Source organism: Antennarius striatus, chromosome 18 (genome assembly GCF_040054535.1).
Source record: "Antennarius striatus isolate MH-2024 chromosome 18, ASM4005453v1, whole genome shotgun sequence".
Classification (NCBI taxonomy): domain Eukaryota; kingdom Metazoa; phylum Chordata; class Actinopteri; order Lophiiformes; family Antennariidae; genus Antennarius; species Antennarius striatus.
The window spans coordinates 20,418,063-20,441,998 of record NC_090793.1 but is presented as its reverse complement, the minus strand read 5'-3'; the positions used below and the strand labels follow the sequence as shown (position 1 = coordinate 20,441,998).

General features: G+C 50.8%; 3 protein-coding genes across 5 annotated transcripts; 1 reads left to right on the top strand and 2 right to left on the bottom strand.

Annotated features, from left to right (window-relative positions):
• The first annotated feature begins 270 nt into the window (after positions 1 to 270).
• On the top strand, positions 271 to 7,117 carry grk7a (G protein-coupled receptor kinase 7a). Its single transcript, XM_068340689.1, has 5 exons — positions 271 to 340; positions 1,539 to 2,274; positions 3,056 to 3,511; positions 5,323 to 5,603; positions 5,684 to 7,117. Exons 2-5 carry the CDS (start codon positions 1,678 to 1,680, stop codon positions 6,021 to 6,023), a joined length of 1,674 nt encoding a protein of 557 aa, XP_068196790.1. The 5' UTR covers positions 271 to 340; positions 1,539 to 1,677; the 3' UTR covers positions 6,024 to 7,117.
• Positions 7,118 to 8,409: 1,292 nt separating this feature from the next.
• Positions 8,410 to 14,064, bottom strand: atp1b3a (ATPase Na+/K+ transporting subunit beta 3a). 2 transcript variants are annotated; one of them, XM_068341071.1, is made up of 7 exons: positions 13,828 to 14,058; positions 12,685 to 12,813; positions 12,382 to 12,480; positions 12,120 to 12,313; positions 11,993 to 12,043; positions 10,097 to 10,183; positions 8,410 to 10,026 (listed from the first exon to the last, which is right to left on the bottom strand). In XM_068341071.1, the coding sequence occupies exons 1-7, from the start codon at positions 13,937 to 13,939 to the stop codon at positions 9,859 to 9,861; spliced, it is 840 nt and encodes a 279-aa protein (XP_068197172.1). In that variant the 5' UTR covers positions 13,940 to 14,058; the 3' UTR covers positions 8,410 to 9,858. The 2 variants fall into 2 exon arrangements, with proteins under 2 accessions (XP_068197172.1, XP_068197171.1); XM_068341070.1 differs by lacking the exon at positions 8,410 to 10,026 and having other exon boundaries at positions 10,172 to 12,313; positions 13,828 to 14,064.
• A 2,566-nt stretch (positions 14,065 to 16,630) lies between these two features.
• On the bottom strand, positions 16,631 to 23,892 carry gk5 (glycerol kinase 5). Of its 2 annotated transcripts, XM_068340560.1 has the most exons (16): positions 23,258 to 23,892; positions 23,088 to 23,181; positions 22,529 to 22,604; positions 22,357 to 22,450; positions 22,110 to 22,241; positions 21,822 to 21,897; positions 21,496 to 21,557; positions 21,332 to 21,405; positions 20,443 to 20,503; positions 19,941 to 20,067; positions 19,761 to 19,865; positions 19,583 to 19,677; positions 19,160 to 19,263; positions 18,950 to 19,009; positions 17,958 to 18,091; positions 16,631 to 17,739 (listed from the first exon to the last, which is right to left on the bottom strand). In XM_068340560.1, the coding sequence occupies exons 1-16, from the start codon at positions 23,381 to 23,383 to the stop codon at positions 17,570 to 17,572; spliced, it is 1,590 nt and encodes a 529-aa protein (XP_068196661.1). In that variant the 5' UTR covers positions 23,384 to 23,892; the 3' UTR covers positions 16,631 to 17,569. The 2 variants fall into 2 exon arrangements, with proteins under 2 accessions (XP_068196661.1, XP_068196660.1); XM_068340559.1 differs by having other exon boundaries at positions 19,761 to 20,067.
• Positions 23,893 to 23,936: the final 44 nt, after the last annotated feature.

The window sequence follows — 23,936 nt, the reverse complement described above, 5'->3', positions numbered from 1 at the left end:
AGCACTTCTCTCTAATTCGCACACCAGGAGGTGCCTCCATCTGTTATCCACAACCACCGGCTCCCTCTGCTGGTCACAACTGTCATGACACACTACTATCAACACACCAGGAACAAAAACGAAACCAAAAACTTTACACTTTTTATTTTTCTGGAACAGAATCGGCTATTTAAAATTACTATAACCGGTTAATAACGTTTTTAATTCGTTCTTGAAAAATACATCTGACGTCATGTTTCACTTCATGTCATTCACTCAATGCGTGATGAGAAGAAATTGAGGCAAATCACCAGCAGTCAAGGAGAAGGCAGTCCGTCAATCTGGATTACATTCATTACAGGTAAACACTGCAGTCTGTCAATCTTAAAAATCTTTGATTTAGACATGAACTCATTGGCTCCCAGTCATTTTCAATGCAGTGTGTCCCTGTACTGCAGACATTAATCTCCTTCAATGGACCTCCTCCGACATCAATCGGTGTTTTCAAACCGATTGGCAAAAATTCTGGTTCAAAGCCCTGGTTTAAATGATTAAACTCTATTAGATAACCAAACAGAACAATAATTTGTGTTTGATAACGTGTTTGACGATCAGAATTTAGTTCACCGCAGTAAAACGAATCCACCACTAGATGGCGCCACACTACGGTTTAAATTCTGAAACCAGCTCTGCTCGGTTCGGGAGAGCTGGTGTCGAGGTGAACCAGTCCATTTGAAGTGTTGCTCACAGATGTTGACACATTTCCCATCAAAGTGATAGTGTTTCAGTGATTTCCTGTAAAGGCAGGAGCTGTCCATCGTGGGTTCAGCCCTTCATCACTTTTCTACGTTACTTATATTTTACGTTACATTTATGCCTGCATGAAAAAATACTTAATGATATCAAAAAATGCTTTCCAGACGCCACATGCTGGTTGAGACAATTCTAAGCTGCATTAGTGCATAATGACTTGATATAGAATTATCCAGATCATTGGTGGGTGTAATGGTATTTCAGATTACATTAAAATCTGACCAAACTAATCAAGAAGTTTTAAACGAGCCACATTTGTCTGTGTATGGAAATCAGGATTAGCTCAGATTCCCTCCAGCGATGGTCCTTTGATGCCCGGACTCAGAATTAGGACATTAGATGTTCAGAACTGCCGTCTGGTGAATGAGATGAAGGAGTCAGGATCAGAATTCATCCTGGGTTTGGACTGGATGAGGATGGTATTGTCTCACGGGGTACCAAACCGACTCCATTCATCAGTATTCTGCTACAGACACAACCATACGCCCAACAAGCATTAACAGGTAACCTCTCAGGACATTTAGTTCAGTTCAGGCCCAACTGGACTGTTGCGACCACTTCCAATCACTCCTGAACACCTTTCTGCAAATATAGCGAGCTCAAAGCCTCTTAGCACAGAGTCCGCTTACGGTTCCCTTTCCGTGCACAGCATCCTTGAATAGACCACACAAAGATCCTTAAGCCAAAATCCCTCCCTGGTATTTAATTCTAAATGAGTAATTACTGGGTGTGTCGCTGTGTCTTAGTTCTGCAGGTAGGCTGGGTGGAGGCATCACTGCTCACTGGCTCAGGAGCCAATCGAACGCTCAGACAGACCACCATCTCCACCACGCTGCTGAACAACCCAGTCACTGAGGGGGGGACCGACCACAAACAGCCGCCAAGATGTGTGACATGGGGGGACTGGATAACCTGGTGGCCAACACGGCCTACCTGAAGGCCCAGGGGGGCGATGACAAGGAGATGAAGAAGCGCCGTCGCAGCTTGTCTCTCCCCAAGCCCGAACAATGTACCGCAGCACGAGCGTCCATCGACAAGGACTTTACGCAGATTTGTGAACGGCAGCCAATCGGCAAGAAGCTGTTCCGTAGCTTTCTGGCAAATAAGGATGAATTTAAGCTGGCTGCTGATTTCCTGGACGAGCTATACGATTGGGATCTGGCTGAAGGTCCAAATAAAGACAAGGCACGCCAGAACATCATGAAAAAGTATTGCAAGCCTGACTCCAAAACCTACCTGTCCTTCCTCACTGGAGAGGTGGCGGAAAAATGTAAAGGTGTGACCGACGCCAACTTTGAGGAGGTGATGAAGGGCAAAGTCCAGGAAGGTGTGAGAGAGTATCTGAAAGGCAAACCCTTCACAGACTACCAGGCCAGCACGCAGTTCGATAAGTTCCTGCAGTGGAAAGAGTACGAGAAGCAGCCCATCTCTGACAAATACTTCTATGAGTTTAGAACTCTGGGGAAAGGAGGCTTCGGAGAGGTGAGCAGGTTGAAGTCACGAATATGTACAGTATTACGCTTTAACAACCGTCAGATAATGAGCATCACAAGGACTCAAGGTCACATGAAGTCTTATGGGATGCCAGATTATGTTGTGGGTTTTAGAAAGACAGCAGAGCCAGTCTTGAAAGCACTGGGCTAAAGTCTTTCAGGCTCATTGGGTTTAAAAGCAAACTAATGTGTCCACATGGTGTCAGAACCGAGTTTCTGGGTCAGGAACAGCAGCGAGAGCTCTTCAGAATAAAAAGTATTGTTGTGGTTATTATTCTATAAGTTTGAGAAGAAGCAGGAGAGACTCAAAGGCAAAGGTAGATCACAACGAGGACCTATCTCTCCTCCAATCAAGCCCAACCCTGTCCATCCAACATCATATTGAACACATTCAGAGCAGAGGATTTATCTTTAAAAAGGAGACACGTTTAGTTAAATGTGGTGTGGAGAAATGTGGGCAAACTTGTGTCAGGTTGTAGGGTAAAAATAAAAACTAAAGCCGTCAAATCTCCCTATACTGGTTCATGACGACCGTCGTTTGTGAGATCATGAAGGCTGTGAGGACATTAATGATTTACAGTCAGGTGTATTTTTCATGACATGATCGGCCTCCTATCAAACAGAAGACAAGTAGAAGTCTGATCTTGTGTTGCTGAAAGGTCTTCCTGTTGCAGATACTGTTTCAACAGGAAGTGGAGCAGAATACATCTCAGAGGAACCACCTGGGCGTCTGATTAATTATTGTAAACTGATTACCTGTTTTATTCCAGGTGTGTGCCGTCCAGGTGAAGAACACCGGCCAGATGTACGCCTGCAAGAAGCTGTGTAAAAAGCGCCTGAAAAAGAAGGGTGGCGAGAAGATGGCCCTGCTGGAGAAGAAGATCTTGGAGAAGGTCAACAGCCTATTCCTGGTGAACTTGGCCTACGCCTACGACAACAAAACCCACCTGTGCCTTGTCATGACCCTGATGAACGGAGGAGACCTCCGGTACCACATCTACAACATGGGCTACGACGGCAAGGGCGTGGACAAGGGCATCGAGATGAAGCGTGTGGTCCACTACTCGGCGCAGATCACCACCGGCATCCTGCACCTGCACGAAATGGACATCGTATATCGCGACATGAAGCCGGAGAACGTGCTGCTGGACAGCCAGGGCCAGTGCCGACTGTCAGATCTGGGTCTGGCCATAGAAGTTGTTCAGGGGAAGACCGTCAACCAGATGGTGAGTGTTGTGGTTGGTGGAACACCAACAGGAACCAACAGGAGAGCACCAAACTGTGGTCTCAGATCGGTAGAAGTGAGCTGGTTGGTTCAGAAACAGTATTTTACAGTATGGTGGTGGTAGTCTACCTTAACGAACCATTTCATCTATTATTCAAAGAAGCTTTGTAAAAGAAAGAGAAGGTAGGGGTTCTGATTGTGTTCTAGGTCGATACCATTCAATATAGAACCATGAGGCACCAAGAGATGCTCAGTCCATCTTCACCCATCCCAGGTGTTGGACGAGCCTAAGAACTTGACTCTTCATCAGTCTGTCAGCATTGGAGGGGTCTTTACTTTAAATCCGGACAGGGATTACCAGATCGCTTAAAGATCTTTGTAAAGAGAGTCTTGGAATCCATTATATAAGTCATTTGATCCTTAAGCAGTCCAATTATAGTGCAGCCATTTTTAGGCCGTTCTGTGCGGGGGCTACGTCAGATACCCTGGAGGTCGAGTACTTTCAATATTAGCAGTCGGTAAATACAAGAATACTACCTTCTACGACTTGGTGAGAGCAAATCAAGATGTTTCTAGAGGTAATTCTGGAAGACTCAATACCTGACAAGGCTTCTCATTGAGAGGACCAGCACAGAAACTGCTTATCAATGAGTTTAGCTCATTGATAACTTGTTTCAGAACGGTGTCCTCAATTCTGAGTCACTCAAAGGATTGTCCAGGACAAACGCCACAGCGGCACACATACGTTTATTTCATGAAGGCTCACCTCACCCAACGGTACGCTCACCTCTACTCACCCAGGTGGGTGACATGACCACAGTATTTTTACTACGATGTTCTCTTCAGGCTTTCAGTAGCAAAGAGTAAGCTGTTGCTTCTATGAAAGTCCAGTAAGCTCATTATCTGGTGCTCTGATGCTCCCCAGTTGAAACCACTGCCCCAACCTCCACAGACGGAGTGGCTTTGGTTCACTAAGCCTCTTAGGGGGCATTACACAAGTCTGTCCCCGATCAGGTCCACAGATCCAGGTAAAAGTCTACGTTGAACATGTTCAGACAGAGTTTGCACACATGGCATTCACAAGATCTATCTTGGTGCATGAAAGAGTTTTGCAAGGGGTTGTGGGTCTGATGTGATCAATACCCATCCTGTGAAAATAATGAGCATTGACATTTCATTCATTGGGATTCTTTAGGGTCCCGCTAACTAGCTGTTAGCATATGAAGATAGCTGTAAAAGGAAGCTACATGCTAATGTAGTTTTACACTATATTCCCATGACAGTGGTTCTCACAGTGTTAGCGCTCTGCTCGCTAAGGCTTTGCAGTGTGTGTGCATTAATTATACATGGGCTCTGTGTTGACTGGACTTTGTACATTTCTGCCGGTTGCTAGGCATCGAGAAATGGATGTCCAGCCTTTATATAAGAGGCTGGACAACTCCGTCAGCGTGGACACATGACTCTTGACTCCAAGCAGGCTTAGCATTAGAATTAAGCTCCTGGCTGCAGGTGGGTCAGGGTTGGAGGCTGCAGGTGAGGTTAAAGCTACAAGACGGAGACGGTGGCGTGAAGTAACCCTAGACGATGAAAGAGTCCTCAGTGTTACTGACAGATCTTCTACGAAAGCCACGTGTCTCTGTCTTTAAATGGTTCTCTTACAGTCTTTCCACAAGAACCACTTCCTGTTTGTGCGTCTGTCCAGGAAGTGGTGGTGCTTTTCTTGTTGCTTTGTAGAGTTATCATCAGAATCCATACATGTCCTTTGAGTGAACATTCAAACCCAATCCTCCCTGACACTTCCCTCTCCACCAGGCCGGTACTGGAGCCTACATGGCCCCTGAGCTCCTGAACAAGACCCCGTACCGGACTTCGGTGGACTGGTGGGCTCTCGGCTGCAGCATCTACGAGATGGTCGCTGGGTACACGCCGTTCAAAGGCCCTGAGAGCAAAAAGGAGAAGGTGGAGAAGGAGGAGGTGCAGCGCCGCATTCTCAACGAGGAACCCAAGTGGGAGCACCGGTGCTTCGACGCCACCACCAAAGACCTCCTCCAGCAGTTCCTCAAGAAGAAGATGGACGAACGCCTGGGCGTAAAGTAAGAGCTTCTGCTTCTCTTCCATTCTTAGAGCCTTTTCCAAAGATAGGTAGAGAGGTAACCTTTCGTCATGTGACCAGGAACAACAACGAGGATCCCAGAAAGCACCCGTGGTTCAAGTCCATCAACTTCCCCCGTCTGGAGGCCGGTCTTGTTGATCCTCCTTGGGTACCCAAGCCCAACGTCGTCTACGCTAAGGACACCGGCGACATCGCCGAGTTCTCCGAGATCAAGGGCATCGAGTTCGATGCCAAGGATGACAAGTTCTTCAAGGAGTTCAGCACGGGCGCCGTGGCCATCCCCTGGCAGCAGGAGATGGTGGAGACCGGACTGTTCGACGAGCTCAACGACCCCAACAGGAAAGAAGGTGGAGGAGACCCCGACGGCGACAAGAAGTCCGGCACATGTATCATGCTGTGAGAGGCCACGCGTTCGAGAGCACCCCCCCAGCAATAACACACAATACACAGTTTGTTGTCCCAGTCACAAGCACAGTAACACGGACGTCACAGGTGGACCAGGAAGGAAGCAGCGCTCCCGTCGGGACGCTCAGGGTTTAGAGATCCACTGCTCTCAAGGAAACATGGAGGATGAGGTGATGTGTCCCAACATCACCGCTCTGGTCTTCCTGAAAACACTCGTACCAGTTTCTAATGTTGTAGACCTGCAGCCACTTAATGAGGGATAGGTTTTTATTAATGAAACCAGAGGTAGGGCAGAACATTTGAGGGCTTCGTGCCATTAAACACATCATTCTCTAGAGGAACTGTGAAAGCTTTTGCAGTAGAATTCCCTTCTGAAGCAGAACCATTAGAGTGAACATGAGGCTGTAAAGAGGAACCAAAGTTTCTTCTGATGGACGGTGTAAAAGTTTCTACAGTCAGGCTGATTCTAAGCACTTCGGACAGATTTTAATTTTAGTCTTAAAATGATATCCTGTGATCTTTAACCTAATAGTTAAGAATGATCACCCCAATAAGAAAAGTAGTTTTACATCATCTTAAAAGGAGCATTTGTTGCTGTTGTATTTACTGTATATAAAGAGTATATCTAAGTCTATGCACTGAGAGAGAGGCAGGCGTGTGAGTAATGTAACATTAGACCTGATTGGAAAGTAAATGATGAAAAGTGAACTTCTTTTCACTGAGATCTCCTGTTGGTGCTACGAGGCTCAGTTTAGTGACAATGTGGGGATGTTGCTGGAAACAGAGGAGGAAAGAAATACTATCAATGTACCTGGACCAGGAATGCAGGGGTCCCCCATCCATGGCCCCGAAACGCTGAGATCCTCTTGCCTCAGTCTGAGGAGAACGTGAGGAACTCAAACTACATCCAGATGTGTTCCTCAAGCTTAGAGACTTGGGTTAGTTGTGAAGAGAATCCTTGTTGTTCTTTATTTGTCTCATGTTGGGCAGTTTTTACAGTTAATGTTAATATGATATAAATATATATGATGCAGGTATTTGTAAATATAAGATGAGATAGAAATATCAGATGTAAAGCAGAATCTTCTGGATCCGTTAAATAAATTAAATGTCTTTTAAAGTGTGTGTGTGTGTGTGTGTGTGTGTGTGTGTGAGACTGTTAATGTGACACCTGTCCTTAGAGAGGAGAACAGAAGTCAGAGGACACCTCACATGGAGCCATGTTACATGTATGTTCTCTGGGCTCTATATATACCCTCAGGGAAAGGGCTGCTGAGGCCTCTGGAGTAAAACCTATAAATACCCCCTCCATTAATCCCTGTGAGGATGCTGACCGCGGGCAGCGTGCTCTCCAGGCTGACACAAATTGGCAAGTTCAACTCTTAGCTAATAAGGGGATAACCAGCATTATCCTCGCTCCTGCTTTGCTTAAAGCAGCTTCAATCCCTTCAGGGTCTCAGGGATGTCGATGGGGGAGCGTGGTGACAGGTCAGAGCAGGAAGAACCCCTGAAACAGCATCTTTACACAATCTGGTTGGTTTTTAGGAGTGAAAGCTTCTCCTGTACAAATCTAGGATCTAATAATTGTCTGAATACGCCAACAAAAAAAACACTGTCCAGCTCAGAGTCGTGTCGATCCAAGTCGTTCCCACGACTACAGCATTTCTCAATTTTATTATTTTGGCATTTAGGAAAGATAGGTGAAATTATTTATCAGGGATGTTCTTTTGACTTCAGTCGTGCTGGTTTGCAGCATTCTGACTCACGGGGGGGTTGTATTCGTGCTGCACCATAAACCCCAAGAGATTATCTGACCTGCAGGACTCCAGTCTTCTGATGACAGTGAAGGACGGAGCTCTTCTTCCTCAGGACACATGCTTGAGGTGCCGTGAAATTAAAGTAGACAGGTGTGATTAGGTTTTTTTAACGCTGACTTGACATGTTTCTAAAGTCCCTTTAGGTTTAGAATAAATGTGATAAATGAAAAATTAATAATATTTATATCGATTTTACCGGAAGAGCTGACTCTGCTAATGAATGACACAAAAATGACCAAATGTGCCCGAAAACTTTATAATGACTGAAGAACCTAATTATGAGATGCACACACAGAATGAAGTTCACAGCGCACTGATGTAGATAGTGAGATTCTGGAAACGTTTATAGTATACACATCACCCATCAAACGTAAAGCTGACCTCAGATCAGTCCGGACGTGTTTCCGGCGCCCTCGTGTGGCCACAGCTGTGAACTACAACGACAGAAGGACGTGATTTCTGCAGAACAGCACCCTTCTGGTTTATTTTGCTGATAATATATGCAATGCAATGTGAGGTTTTTTTTGTACAAATGAAGAAACGTGAGACACGAGAAACTCTCTCTCTTTTTTTCTTCAAAATCACTTTTATTTCACAATTCATTTCATCAGGTCTTAAGGCACCCTGAAGAGATGTTACAAGTTGGTCTTTCAAATGTGGGTTCCTTTTTAAGACTGTGTAAACATAGCTTTGATAAGATAATTTCTTGTAAATCTTTGCTTAAATTATTTCTTTACAGTGCACAGACATTGTGTTTTGTGACAAAAATACAATGTGAATTAAGTAAATATGGTAGATAGTGTATATATATATACATTGAAGAGTAATAGATTGGCAGACAATCAGATCAACAGGCTGAAGAAGAGAGAAAACAAACAATCTTTGAGACCCAAGGAGATATACAGATCACGTAGAGATATACAGTACATAGTTAGAGTGAACGCCTTATTTTTGCAACACTTTCCCAGCGCCGTGTGTGTGTGTGTGTGTGTGTGTGTGTGTGTGTGTGTATGTGTGTGTGTATGTGTGTGTGTATATATGTGTGTGTATATATGTGTGTGTGTGCGTGTGTGTGTCGCCTCAGCCACCATCACCTGGCGGAGGTGGAGCGAGACGGCTGGCGCGGTCTCGGGGGGGCTCACCCCCGCCAGTTGGCTATTGCAGTGGAGAGGCGAGTAAACAGGAAGACGGGCAGACAGACGGACGTACAGACATGCAGACGGACGGACGGACAGACGGCACAAGACGGAGCTGCGGCCGCGGCGACCACAACACACAGATCTAGCTATAATTCCCTAAATATGATAAGGATCACCATGTATTTATATGTAGAGGGACTGTAATCGGTATGTCATATACAGGGATACATCAGCTATACTTGATTATCAGGTACGTTCCTATGACGTCTGAGTTATGCGATAATGTGAATACTCTGGGGGGGTGGGGGAGGGTGTCGGAAACGCTCTACTTTCTCAGTTAAACTACACAGCGAGATAAAAGTCCTCTGGACACAAGCGGTGATACAGTCGCTCAGACGGCTCGTAGGGATGAAGACGACGCTCGCCTCCCGGCAGCGGGAAGATCTAAGAAACATTTCAAAAACCTTGTTTCGGCAGTTACACAAGAGCTCCAAATGGCTTGGTCGCATGGCTATAAGTTACCTAAATCACATCGACGCGAGGAAATAAACGACAGGAACGGATGGAGGGATGAGGAGGAGGAGGAGGAGGAGGAGGAGGAGGAGGATGGGGATGAGGAGGAGCAGAGCTCGTGTCGTTCTAGGGGGTCTTTGAGGAGGAATCATGAAGGAAAGGAGGGTCAAACGGCATCGAAGCGACACCCGACATCTCATTGGCTCTAATCTGCATCAGACTGGGGGGGGGGGCAAACGCACACAAATGGTATCTTCGTGACCGATTCGACACTTCCTTCCTGACAAACCAAACACAGATCCTCAGCACCCGTTGGCAGCCTCTTCGTGGGGGGGTTCCGTTGGGCGGGCCGTCGCCCCCGTTACTCCACCACCTTGATCCTGAAGGTGACGCGGCCCAGGAACTTGTCCCGCTCGTCGTTGTTGCGGAAGTTGGAGCCCTCCACCCGGCACTCCACCTGCAGCTCCCTGTTGTAGTGCTCCTTGGAGAGCAGCAGCTTCACGGCCACCAGGGGCTGGACGTAGTTCACCTGTATGGGGGGGGGTCAGTAACACGTCCCCAACTGAGCGACACTATCCTACCGCAGGGGGGGTACTTACGTGGGCTTTCTTGCCGTAGTAAGGGAAGTACATCTTATCGAAGCGGCCCTCGCTGGGGAAGTACTGCATGTCCACCGGGCCTTCTTTCTATGGGGGGGGGGGGAGAATGCATTTCAATTCATAAAGTGAGCTCAGTTCTCTAAGATCATGTGAGACAGGACACAAAGAAAAGGAACATGAATCGAATTCTGTGCCGGAAAGATTCAAACAAGGACGTTTGTGGTTTAAAATCACAGTATTTTCCGCACTATAAGGTGACCTGGACTAGAAGGTGACCTGGACTAGAAGGTGACCTGGACTAGAAGGTGACCTGGACTAGAAGGTGACCTGGACTATAAGGTGACCTGGACTAGAAGGTGAACTGGACTATAAGGTGACCTGGACTATAAGGTGACCTGGAGTAGAAGGTGAACTGGACTAGAAGGTGACCTGGACTAGAAGGTGACCTGGACTATAAGGTGACCTGGACCAGAAGGTGAACTGGACTAGAGGGTGACCTGGACTAGAAGGTGACCTGGACTATAAGGTGACCTGGACTAGAAGGTGAACTGGACTATAAGGTGACCTGGACTAGAAGGTGAACTGGACTATAAGGTGAACTGGACTATAAGGTGACCTGGACTAGAAGGTGAACTGGACTATAAGGTGACCTGGACTATAAGGTGAACTGGACTATAAAGTGAACTGGACTATAAGGCGCACTGGACTATAAGGCGAACTGGACTATAAGGTGAACTGGACTATAAGGCGCACTGGACTATAAGGTGAACTGGACTGTAAGGTGAACTGGACTATAAGGTGAACTGGACTATAAGGTGAACTGGACTATAAGGAGCACTGGACTATAAGGAGCACTGGACTATAAGGTGAACTGGACTATAAGGAGCACTGGACTATAAGGTGAACTGGACTATAAGGCGCACTGGACTATAAGGCGAACTGGACTATAAGGTGACCTGGACTATAAGGTGACCTGGACTATAAGGTGACCTGGACTATAAGGTGACCTGGACTATAAGGTGACCTGGACTAGAAGGTGACCTGGACTATAAGGTGAACTGGACTATAAGGTGAACTGGACTATAAGGTGAACCGGACTATAAGGAGCACCTTCAATGAATGGCTAATTCTAAAAGCCTTTTATATATAAGACGCACTGGATTATAAGGCGCCTCTGATTATAAGACGCAGTGGATTATAAGGCGCCTCTGATTATAAGGCGCCTTCAATGAAGGGCCTCCATTAAAACAGTTTTCACCAGAACAGGATGAAAACTGTAGGTTCTGTTGGGTTATGCTGCCACCAGATCGAGCTGCGCTGCAGGGATTACATTCACGACTCTGCAGCCTTTTCTCTAATTTCAAGAGCCAAGTCACTGCTAGCCAAAGGTGCCTGACATGCTACGACTGATTCAAAATGTGGTTGACACCTGAAACAGCAGGTAACTGTGGGGGGGGGGGGCAGTTTAGACTTGTGTATTCTGTCTGGGCTGCTGATCAGATAGGGAACAGTTTGGGGGTTGAGGTTACAGCTAACCCTAATCCTAACTCATCTGAGAACTCACCTTCAATGAACGGCCTATTTTAGACGTTTTTCATGTATTAGTCTCACTGGAAGGGCTTTTAGGTTGGCCTTATAGTGTGGAAAATCCTGCCCCCAGGTTGAACACAGTGGTGTAGAATGAAACCCCCTGACTGCTACTGCCCTTACCCTCAGGAGCTCCACAGTATCTCACCCTAAAGCCATCAGTGACAGCATGCAGAAAGAAATCACACACCAAACGAAAAGACATGGAAGAAAGATCAACACAGTGAGAACGCTGACACGGCTGTGAACCGGAGCAAAGTGAACACGCCAGCGACACACGTGTGCAGACAGGGAGGAAACCAGGAGTACTTTTTCTGTGCAGTTGATGTAGGGCTCCCCGTTGGGCATCAGGCCAATGATCTGGGGGCAAACAGGACAGGATGTTAGCTGGATCCAGACCAGGGGGGTAACGACGGGGCGCTGGCGGGGGCGTTACCCGGTTCATCTTCAGGAGCACACACGGCTTCCCCTCAGAATACCCGAAGGAGGTGTCGGACAGGCCGGAGCACAGGCTCAGCTGCTCCCTCCTGAAGCGGCACGCCTTCTTCGTCGTCTCCTCGCCGTCCTCCTGGATGTTGAACTGCCCCTGGCGGCAGACCTCGTTCTTGTCCTGCTCCGTGTCGTTGTAACCTGGGCGACAGACCGGATCCATCAGAGGAGGGCGGCGGCGCCTGCTTCGGCGAGGACTCGCGTCTTACCTTCCAGGAACTTCTCCAGGTGTTTGACGTAGGTGGAGTACTTCTGTGGGTCGGATTTGTTGAAGGCGATGTCCAGGGAGTTGGGACGGATCACCAGACCTGCAGCGGGGAGGAACCGGGGGGGTGAAGGTTCCTCTGTGGATGGAAAGGCTTCCAAACAGATCGATGGCCAAACGCAGCTCTAATGTTAGCGATGATTGTGACAGCATCTCACCAATGAATAATGAATGGGCTCAAAGAGCAGCAGCGTCTGAAAGCCCCCCTCCCCACCCCGCTGGAGGGTGTGTGCTGACAGGAACTGACCTGGGGAGGGCACGCGGTCCTGGTAGCGCGGCGCGTTGTCATCCAGCGTGAGCAGCAGCACCCACATGGTGAGGGCGAACATCCCGGCCAGGAAGCAGTAGAAGACCAGGTAGAACAGCAGGATGAGGGCTGGGGGGGGCAGCCGCACATGTATAATTAAACACCAGGAGTCAGAAAGGCTTTCTGCCCCCCCACATACCCCCACCCCCCAGTAGGTGGGGAGTTATCGTCCTTCTGAGACGAACCGTTTTTGGATGAAGGGGGAAATCCAAATGAAGCCACCTTTGGGGGGGGGATGCTGGGGGGGTGATGCTGGGGGGGGTGATGCTGGGGGGGGTGATGCTGGGGGGGTGATGCTGAGGGGTGCTGGGGGGGATGCTGCAGTGCTTGCAGCATCTGAGCCTCATTTGGAGGGGGGTTGTGGGGGTGTGGATAGAGCCACAGTGGAGAGAACATCTGAGTCTCAGCAGCTCCATCCAGCTCTCACACACACACACACACACACACACACACACACACACACACACACACACACACACACACACACACACACACACCGTGTCTCGCCTTCCCCTTCCTCTCCAGCGGTATCCCACAATGCACCTGCCTGGTCCGTGAAGGAGCGAGGGAAGGAGGACAGAGGGAATCCCGTTTGACCTTGACGGGGGGGGGCTCATGCGGGCCGCCATGCGACCGCATTGGAGCATCCCACCGCACCGCAGCACGGGAGCCCGGGCGGGCCGAGCCGCCAGCCTATCGGAGCGGCTCCTGGGGGGTGGGGGGGGCTGTTACCACCTCACCCTGGAACCAACCGGGGGCCGTTACATAAAGCCGGATCCGCGGTGGATGGGGCGCGGGGAGGCTGCAGCAGCTCCTGGGGTGTGATTAGGTAATGAAGCCCCCCATCAGATGGACCCCCCCCCATAACCCCCCATGTTAATGCAGGTGATAAACAGGAATGAATAGAGATGTGCCTCTGCAGCACCTCTGATAGCATCATCCATCCGAGCCCCCCCCCCGTACAGGCTTCTCCTCCATGTAGGCCCGGCTGATCCGACACCTTCACGGGGGCCGGTTAACGCATTCATGAGCACACACATTCACGTCTACATGGGGGGGCAGCGGACGGATGTCGGCTCTTACCCCAGCTGCTGGCCGTGCGCCCCAGCAGCTCTCCGGTCCGCGGGTTGTAGATGGAGTCCTTCCAGCTGGACGCGCTGTCCTTCCCGGCCGCCTTGTCCTCGGTGCTGGACATCGTTAGTCTGTCTGCTCGGGTCCGACCGGCGGCTTCCTCTCCCCCCCAGAAAGAAACGCAGAGGGCAGCGGGCGATGTGGAAAGGAGAGGACGAGACGAGGCGAGTGGGCGGTGGAGTGGGAGAGAGAGAGAGGGAGGGGGGAGGAGAGAGAGGGAGGGGGGAGGGAGAGAGAGAGAGGGAGGGGGGAGGGAGAGAGAGAGAGGGAGGGGGGAGGAGAGAGAGAGGGAGGGGGGAGGGAGAGAGAGGGAGGGGGGAGGAGAGAGAGAGGGAGGGGGGAGGAGAGAGAGAGGGAGGGGGGAGGGAGAGAGAGAGAGGGAGGGGGGAGGAGAGAGAGAGAGGGAGGGGGGAGGGAGAGAGAGAGAGGGAGAGAGAGAGAGAGGGAGGGGGAGGGAGAGAGAGAGGGAGGGGGGAGGGAGAGAGGGAGGGAGGGGGGAGGGAGAGAGAGAGAGGGAGGGGGGAGGAGAGAGAGAGAGGGAGGGGGGAGGAGAGAGAGAGAGGGAGGGGGAGGAGAGAGAGAGGGAGGGGGGAGGGAGAGAGAGAGAGGGAGGGGGGAGGAGAGAGAGAGAGGGAGGGGGGAGGAGAGAGAGAGAGGGAGGGGGAGGAGAGAGAGAGGGAGGGGGGAGGGAGAGAGAGGGAGGGGGGAGGGAGAGAGAGAGAGGGAGGGGGGAGGAGAGAGAGAGAGGGAGGGGGAGGGAGAGAGAGTGGGAGAGAGAGAGAGGGAGGGGGGAGGGAGAGAGAGAGAGGGAGGGGGGAGGGATAGAGGGAGGGGGAGAGAGAGGGAGGGGGAGGGAGAGAGAAAGGGAGAGGGGGGAGGGAGAGAGAGAGGGGGGGGAGAAGGGGTGATGCGCTCGGATGTAAAGAGATTTTAAAAAAGAGGGGGGGGGCGTGAGGGAAGGAGAGACAGAACCCGGTGACGTCCAGAGCCGCAGCTGATGCAGTGGATGGACGGACGGACGGACGGACGGGGGCTCATGACGGAGGGACGGGGGCTCATGACGGAGGGACGGGGGCTCATGACGGAGGGACGGGGGCTCATGACGGAGGGACGGGGGCTCATGACGGAGGGACGGGGGCTCATGACGGAGGGACGGGGGCTCATGACGGAGGGACGGGGGCTCATGACGGACGGACGGGGGCTCATGACGGACGGACGGGGGCTCATGACGGACGGACGCACGGTGACGCGTCGTTACGCGCCGAGCGCAAAGAGCGCGCAGGCGTCGCGTCCCGCAGCGGCTCCGTCAGGCCGGCTGTGCGTTCGGAACAGATGTGCGTGACCAGAGAGGAGAATCACGCACAGGACCGTGGAGTCACAGCGCGTCTGTGTGACTCAGCAGGGCCCCCAGAGGTCCCCCTGTTCTTCTACCGCATGTCAGGGACGTTACATTGACCACACTGATGGATTCCAGGGCGCATGCGCAGTCACCACCCACTAACCCATCAGCTGGAGTGTCTCCTGACAGCCGTGGACGTGGAGTCAGACCCACCAGAGACGGACTGAGAGATGATGCTGCTGGATACCGGAGGGGTTCCTGTCCTTGTTGCTAAGGCAGAATGTGTGTGAGCAATGTGTGTGTGTGTGAGGAATGTGTGTGTGTGTGTGTGTGTGTGTGTGTGCTATGGAAAGAGAGAATGATTGTGACCAGCTGTGGTGAATGCTGGTGATGAGCACACAGGAAGTGACACGACCTTTCCCACTGTTTGATATTCATGTTAATAAACCTCTGCAGATCGAGGGCGTCCCATTGGATCACAGTCTGGGGTCCAGCCCCCCTCCCCAGGGGGCAAAGCGCTTCCTCATCAGTGGAAAACATTACGAAGAAGACAAATGTAAACGCACCTGACCCACATCACACCTGATCGGACAGCCCCACAGGTCAAAGGTCATCAGGTGACAGAACTTCCTCTCAGAATGTCCTTTTTGACGGACATGAAGTTCAGAATGAGCGTGTAATCAGTAGTGATCACCAGTTTGATCACTAGTGATCAGTTTGTGTCCAGGTTGGGATGAAGGGACTGAACAGTTCTGGAGCCTGAGACACAGAAGACAAAGGCTTCACTTCCACCCCCCCCCCCGACACACCGCTGAACCACCCAGTGTGTCAGCAAGACAAAGGAGCGGGTAGAGGGTTATATAATGAGCCCAGGGTTCAGCTCATATGGGGGGGTGGGGGTCGCACTGCATCACTTCCTGCTGTCACATTGAATTTGGTGCATCTACTTTCTGATTGGCACCACCCCCCACCCAGGAATCCTCCTGCAAGTCAAGCCTACTGGTCAAAGAAACCCGCCTTGTTTGAGCGGTCAGGTTGAAGGACAGCTGAGGATTCTGGGACGGCAGGATGATCCTGATGGGAGCGACCTCCACAGAACCCAGTCCTGCTCGTCCTCGCGGGGCGGCGAGAGGACAGTTCTCCATTGTTGGGGGGGGGGAAAGCCCCTCAATTAGCGCCGTGTTCACCACCCGCTCCGTGAGCAGCAGAACACACCCCGTTTGTTCTCCGTCGCTCCATCCACACGCTGCCATAGCAACGCTCCAGCCGGGCCGCTCACATCAATGGGAATCCCGACAATGACCCAACAGCCCGCTTGTGATCGTCCCCCCCGCCCGAAGGCAACCGTACCACCCCTCTTTAAAGTAGCATCCGTTAGCTCATCACGCCAACAACACACACACACATCACAGTAACAGCTGTTAATTCATTTTAATACTTGACAAAGAATTTTGCATTTTTATACAATTTAGTACCAAAATATGAGCATTAATGTTTGATTAGTTGTTATTTCCACAGTTTCCTGAACATTGGTCACTGGAGGACTGGATGAAGTGTGAGAAGCGGAGTCGTCTCTGTCTGAGGTGTTTCCTCTGCTCCACAGCGTCGGTTTGCAGAACAATCCTTCAGCTGGCAGGTTTCAGGAGGAAACATCAATACCACAAGGCAAACACGGAACATCACGTGACATTCAGTCAACAGTTCCTTGGCAATTTCTGAACAGAATTTACAAGAACAGGATTAGCGTTTGCACCACAGAGGTCAAAGGGTCACACAGAAACAATCAAAATGTCAGAATGACAAACTCTTAAAAACAGAAAAAAAGATTTTTGTTCCAGTTATATTTAAACAACGTCATCATCACGTTCAATAAGTGCATTCGGCTTGAAGACAGGTTTGTTTTGTGACAGGTGTCAAAGTCAGCCCTGCAGGCTTCCTGTGGATTCGTTCAAACTGGTTCCTGGATTCTCTCTCCTCGGGTCTTTAAACTCCAGCCGTCATGAGCAGGAGAGTCGCTGGGCTGATAGTTTGTCAAATCTGTGGCTTCCTCTCAACTCATGGTATGCGGTTGCTATGGAGAGTTGAGAAAGTTAAGAGCAGTAAAAAGCGACACCAGCACCCCCTTGTGGCAAAGCGTGGAAGGGCAGTAAGACGAGCGGAGGCACTGGTGGTTTGAGATGAGGAAGAGGAGCAGAAACTCGTGTGTGAGGACGACAGTGTGAGCGGCTAGTGATCACACTCTGCCCCCCCCTGCAGGGAATCACACCTGAGACGCTTTAATCAGTGGGAGGCGCTGATCCATTTAAAGGGTTCTAATCATTTAAAAGGAAGACGGTGACTGGGCTGCGACCGGCATCAAGGCTTGTACCAGTTCATGGAGCGCTGGAGGGCTCTCTCCCAGCTCTGCAGGATGGGGGTGTACTCCCCAGCCGGGCTGCAGGAACCCTCCTTCGGTACCTCCCGGGGGACGAACACGTCGTCGGCGCTCTGGAGCTTCTTCAGCTCTTCCTTGGATCTCCAGAAGCCTGCAGGAGAAGACGAGGCGTCAGGCCTTTTTAATTCTACATCTACCCCCCCCCAGATCCCGTTCACATCACTGGCTGGAACCGGTGTGACACCTGAAACAACACCTGAACCCCTGGATCCGTTATCACCCAGCCACCAGCACACCGTGTGTGTGTGTGCGTGTATGTGCGCGTGTGTGTGTGTGTGTGTGTGCGTGTGTGTGTGTGTGTGTGCCTACCGACTCCCAGCCCGGCCACAAACGCCGCCCCCAAACACGACATCTCGTGGTGCTGCGGTCTGCACAGCTTCCTCCCCAGCAGGTCGGCCGTCAGCTGCATCACGAAGTCGTTACAGGAAACGCCGCCGTCCACTCTGACGGGACGGGGGACAACACTCAGGATTATTCATTCAATCTATTCCACCTTTATTCAACCAGGACAAAGTCCCATCCAGCTCCAGTAACGGTTCTCCAGGGAGTCGTGACGAGGACACGAGGACCCGAGGACCCGAGGTCACGAGGACACGAGGACACGAGGACAGACGTAGAATAAGTCAACATACGGCTGAGAACCGTTCTGACCTTAAGGTCATTAAAACCTGTGGGGGTGGAAGTGATGGGGTCTCTGGCGTTCCCTTTACCGTAACAGCAGAGCTGGCTAACGTCCAACCCCCCCGTCGATATCGCCCCGTCAGCAGAATGTAAAGGCTGGCAGACGGTGGCGTGTGATTCCACCTGAGCTGGAGATGCTCCGTCTGGTGAAACACGAGCTACAGACACCTACAGGGGTGTCCTGAGGGCTCTGGTAGAGTCTGGAACAGGAAGTACAGTCAGAGCCACTGTCCCCCTGACCCACCGCCTCGGATGATCAATCACCAATAAATAGTCAATAAAGAGACTACTGAGCCTCCCTGAAGCCCTGGTTCCCCCTGGAGGAGGAAGAGGAGGAGGAAAAGGAGGAGGAAAAGGAGGAGGAAGAAGAGGAGGAGGAAGAGGAGGAGGAAGAGGAAGAAGAGGAGGAAGAAGAGGAAGAGGAGGAGGAAAAGGAGGAGGAAGAGGAAGAAGAGGAGGAAGAAGAGGAAGAGGAAGAAGAGGAGGAGGAAGAGGAATAAGAGGAGGAGGAAGAGGAGGAGGAAGAAGAGGAGGAGGAAGAGGAAGAAGAGGAGGAGGAAGAGGAAGAGGAGGAGGAAGAGGAAGAAGAGGAGGAAGAAGAGGAGGAGGAGCAGGCCCACCTGATCTTGGTGATGGGTATGCAGGTTTCTCGCAGCACCGTCTCAAACAGCTGCTTGTTTCTGCAGAGAACAAGGAAACATCAAGTCAGCTCCCCCCCTGACACAGACCGGGCCTCCTGACCCCCCCGACACATAGCCGACCTCCTGACCCCCCCGACACAGAGCCGACCTCCTGACCCCCCCAACACAGAGCCGACCTCCTGACCTCACCTGAAAGCCACGGACTCCAGGATGGCGCGGACCAGGTGGTTCTTGGTGGTGGAGGGCTTGAGGCCCATGAGGGAGGCGCAGGCTTTGGGGTCGTTGAGAGGAGCCTGTGGACAAACGGGGGGTGGGGGGGTCACGTGTGAATGACCAGAATGTGTGTGCACTAAAACCAATCAGAGTGAAGTGGTGAGACGACACACGTGCACACTGAACACACTGAACACACTTACGACGGCCGGGTCACGGGGGAGGCAGGGACGAAGAGGAGACAAGATGTTACACAGAGACACACCCCCCCAGCGTGAAGCTAACGTGGTCAGCATCACGCTACCAGCAGACCCACGGGGCGGGTTAAACACTCATCTGAGGTGAACACGCGTGAACAAACACGTTTGCACGAGCAAACGACTGAAGCTCCCGTTTCACCTGCAGGCCGCTGAAGGACGGCACGAAGCACACGCCGTCAGAGTCGCTCACGCTGTACGCCATGGCGCTGGTGTCCTGCACGTCAGTGAAGAGCTCTGCACACACACACACACGCTGATGCATGATGAAGACTAGCACTAGCGTGTTGTCAGCGATGCAGCCGTTCCGCTCCACCCACCCAGCTCCTGTGCCCACTTGATGGCGGTCCCGGTGTCGGCCGCGTTCCCCTCCGCTACATACACCACCTCGGAGCCGATCTTCCACCCCACCAGGGGGTACAGCCCTGCAGAGGACACACACGCGTGTGTACGGGCGAACACACCCCTGTGGATGGAGGAGGCGTGGCCCACCCCTCTACCTGCTACAGACGTGTGCGGGTTGCTGCCCGTGTTGATGTCCATGAACGTGCCGGTTCCCATGGTGATCTTGACATCACCGGTGTCGAAGCAGCACTCGCCGAACATGGCCGCCTGCTGGTCCGCCATCTGGTCCCGGGACAGAGGGGGGAGTCGTTCGTAAGGTCATTAAAGTGAAAACACACCCAGTTAAACTGAGGTTAGCTGAACGAAACTGAGCTAAACCAAATAAAACTGATGAAACTGAATGAAACAATGAAACGGAGGCCCGTCAGCTACAGCAGACTTTGTCTCGTCTGATGAAACTACGGTGCTCAGCGAGGGACAATCCTCCCTTGTTTTCAGGGCAGGCGTGAGCCGCGTGTTCCTGCTGTCTGCGTGACTGAAGGACTCTGATTCATTTATTTTTTACAACGTAACAGCAGCGACAGAGGTGGATTTATGACCGCACCGGATGGCTCTAATCACACGGGCGGACGCAGTGACATCACACAGAGAACTCACCACCGCCATGATGGGGATGGGCAATCCAAAGATGGACGGGTCGGTGAAACCGAATTCACAGCTGGCGTGGAAGAGCAGACACAACGCATCAGCTCACAATCAGACCCATCATAGATCCACTTTAAACACTGTTTACAGGTGTCGACAAGTCTGACCTGTCCACCCAGTTGGACCATATTTAAAGTTTTACATCTGTGACAGTAGAATGTCAATACAACTCCTGAATCTCTCCTCAGTCTCTGTGTTTACCTGTAACTACACACCTGTTTATTCAATTCAATTCTATTTAAAAAAAATGTATTTGTCCCCAGGGGACAACTGAACGCACGTAAGGCAGGATTGGTGTGAACGTGTCAGCAAACGTGTCAACAGACGTGTAAACACACAAAAGTATGAACATAAATACACTGTTTATGTTAAATAAGACTATATGGGGTTTTTATATACATTTATAAGCTCATTGCACATACCTGTTTACATTGTACATTTCTGTTTATTGTGTGTTATACTGATTTATGTGCTTTCAATTGCCCCTTGGGGAAAAATAAAGTTTTGAATTTGAAAATAACGTGTAAAATGTACATGAAAGGGAATGTGATTGAATTCATCTGGATTTCTGAGGCGGTAATAAACCAGTTCTGAAATCAACACTTGATCTCAAATATTTTTCTGAACTTGCATAAATACTGTATATCAGTTTGTATTTACATTTTAGGGCATGCAGGGGAAAATAATTTGATATTATGGCTCTGAGGAGGTTAATGTACAATATTATGACTATTTTCTCAGTCATCACGCCACAGATTATTGTTAGCATCTGATGTCTGAATGAGACGTAAAACATACTAAAAGAGGTTTATGTATATTTGCCTGCGCTGGCTCTACTCACCTTGTATTTTCTACTTTAGGGAGAATGGATGGAGGCACAGACACAAGAGAGCACAGGAAGTCACTCCAACACATCTGTGAAAGAAGCCACAACTCACTGAGGTTAAAAAAAATCAAAAATCAAAACCAACACAAGCATCCAGGAACACGACACGTCCACCACACCTGGTAGGAGTCAAAGAGCCCCGTGGCACTGGCGTTGGAGTAATCTGTGACGTGGATGCGTCCTGGAAACGGAAGCAGGCGATCAGAGATGTAATTATCTGGATTTAAATTACAAATATTCCTTGTTTTCAGATTCTGTTACACAGGAAGCAGCAGGCCTGGAAGTATCAGACCCCCCCTGATGAGGTGTGAACCGTCTAATCTTTAAAAATAATTAAAGACAACCCAAAAACTAAACCTTATCTCCTGGAGATCAGTGAAGGACTCCGCTGTGACGGAATTCTTCATTATGAAAACGACCTCAGTGTTTCAGGTATGAAACAAACCTGCAGTGAGTTTGAACAGGAGCCAGGTGTCAATCGTTCCAAAGCAGCAGTTCCCCTCATCCATGGCTTTACCAACCTGAAGAGAGAAACATGAGAAGAAGTGACTAAACAGCCCACAATGACGCCCCTCCCAGGCTGCATTCCTTTATATAATGAGCCCTTTATCACCGACAGTCACCTGGGGTTACAGTTTGAAACCACACCTGTGTGACAGGTACAACCACATCAGGTGTTCGATCCGTTTCACTTTCGGACCTGCTGTTCTAACCGGTTTCTAACCACACCAACCTCCTTGTAGTGCATCAGGACCCAGACGAGGCGGAAGGTGATGTGTTGCGTGGAGAAGACGATGAGACTCGCAGCGAGCGAACGCTTCTGCCTCGTCAGGAAGTAGACCATCTTCATCACGCCGTGGATCGCCTGCAGGTCACATAATAAAACACAGTCTGAGTAGGGACCTCCATCCGTTCCTCCACCTGCAGCTGATGCAGCTTCTACCAGGCTGCTAAAGCTCAGGAACTCCACAGAGACTCACTTTCATTGTGCAGGACTTGTTCCAGGACTTCACCAGGTCTGCAGCCCTCTGGTCCTGCCAGCTGATGAAGTTATGGAAAGGAACTCCAGTCCTCCTGTCCAACAGAACATCAAAAAAAAAAAAATTGAACACATAAACTTAAGAGGGGTGGCTTGAATCACGCTCAGGTTACCTGTCCCAGGTGGTGAAGGTTCCTCTTTGGGTGGAAATGCCCAGAGCTTCCATCTGATGCATGTGTACTCCAGCATCTAGAAGAAGGGATTATTCTTTATCTATTCATATTAAAGCTGTGTTTTCTGGAACAATGACAAGCATCCCAGTGAATCTGTGTAAGCGCCCCCACTTTGACACAAATATCCAATTATCTCATCTTATGTTATCTTCACACCCGTCCATCCAAAGCCACAGGAGGAGATGAGCGGCGACATGCAAACATATTTTCATACCAGCCGGGCCAAGCGTTTCTAAACAAGACATTCTAACAACGGACTGGAAGAACGGGACTTAAATCAACATCTGGCTGAGGGGACCTGAGCAGGTGAGGAGCATCAGGTGTTACCATAGGATCAGAGATCACACAGCAGTCTGGGGGACCTGGAATACCTGGAATAACCTGGAATGACCCACACACTCCTGTCTGATGATGTTTCCCCTGGTTTTACTAGCTTTTGTGAAACAAACCACACTGGAACCAGGACTGTCTCACGGACGGACGGATGCTGGGGACTGACCTTGAACTGCCCTTTTGACCACCGTGAGGAACCCGGTCCACAGGGCGTCTGGGTCCATCTCCACATGGCCCACCTCCGGATACAAGGGCACCACCTGATGGAACAGGGTGAAAGGTGAGCCTTGGGTCACCTTCGGTGGGTTGTCACGTGTCACACCTGTAAACGAACACCTTGTCTGTGGACGAGCCCCGGATGTTCGCCTCCTTGTCGTAAACGTGACACCGGATCGAGGTGGTCCCGACATCCACCGACAGCACGAAGGACTCCTTCTGGAACCCATTCCTCTGACTCCCCATTGAAGACGCGGTCCCAGGCTGGCTCAGGTCGGTCCCCCGGTCAGCTCATGCCGGTCTGGTTTACGGTGTGACCCGCTCTCCCTTATCTGCCCCGGGTCACCGCCGGGGCGGAGACGCGACCTTCGGACCGTGGATTCGAGGCAGTCCGGTTCCAGTTACCCACGTTCAGGTCAACACATGGCTGTAAACAGTCCCGGGGGAATCACATGAACCTGAACCCGAGCTGCTGGTGCCCCGGGGGGGCTGGAGGAGTCCACGCCGCCCCGGGCGCGTTAGCAGTGGGAGCTGCCTCACCCACACTTGCTTCTGAAGCTAATTGGCTAACAGCTGTGAGAGAATGAGCTTCGTTAGCTTCGAAAACAGCTTAAACCCGGTTCCTGGTCTGTGAAGTGTTCGCTGACCCCCCCAGGGTTCACTAAACATTAGCTCAAGGCTCCGACGCCCCCCCACCCGCAAACTACCACAACAAGCCAAAGTACGACTCGAACAAACGCGTCTCGCAAAAAAACCTCGCGAGCACCCGTAGTGCTGCTCAGGTCTCACGCATGCGCAG

Coding starts and splice junctions, on each gene's coding strand:
- grk7a (XM_068340689.1), top strand. CDS start 1,678: ATGTGTGACATGGGGGGACTGGATAACCTGGTGGCCAACACGGCCTAC. Junction 2,275..3,055: donor GGAAAGGAGGCTTCGGAGAG/GTGAGCAGGTTG, acceptor GTTTTATTCCAG/GTGTGTGCCGTCCAGGTGAA. Junction 3,512..5,322: donor GGAAGACCGTCAACCAGATG/GTGAGTGTTGTG, acceptor CCTCTCCACCAG/GCCGGTACTGGAGCCTACAT.
- atp1b3a (XM_068341070.1), bottom strand. CDS start 13,939: ATGTCCAGCACCGAGGACAAGGCGGCCGGGAAGGACAGCGCGTCCAGC. Junction 12,814..13,827: donor GCGCACGGCCAGCAGCTGGG/GTAAGAGCCGAC, acceptor TGCCCCCCCCAG/CCCTCATCCTGCTGTTCTAC. Junction 12,314..12,381: donor CCTGGAGAAGTTCCTGGAAG/GTAAGACGCGAG, acceptor TCTGTCGCCCAG/GTTACAACGACACGGAGCAG.
- gk5 (XM_068340559.1), bottom strand. CDS start 23,383: ATGGGGAGTCAGAGGAATGGGTTCCAGAAGGAGTCCTTCGTGCTGTCG. Junction 22,451..22,528: donor ACCTTCACCACCTGGGACAG/GTAACCTGAGCG, acceptor TCTGTTGGACAG/GAGGACTGGAGTTCCTTTCC. Junction 20,068..20,442: donor CCATCCCCATCATGGCGGTG/GTGAGTTCTCTG, acceptor TCCCGGGACCAG/ATGGCGGACCAGCAGGCGGC.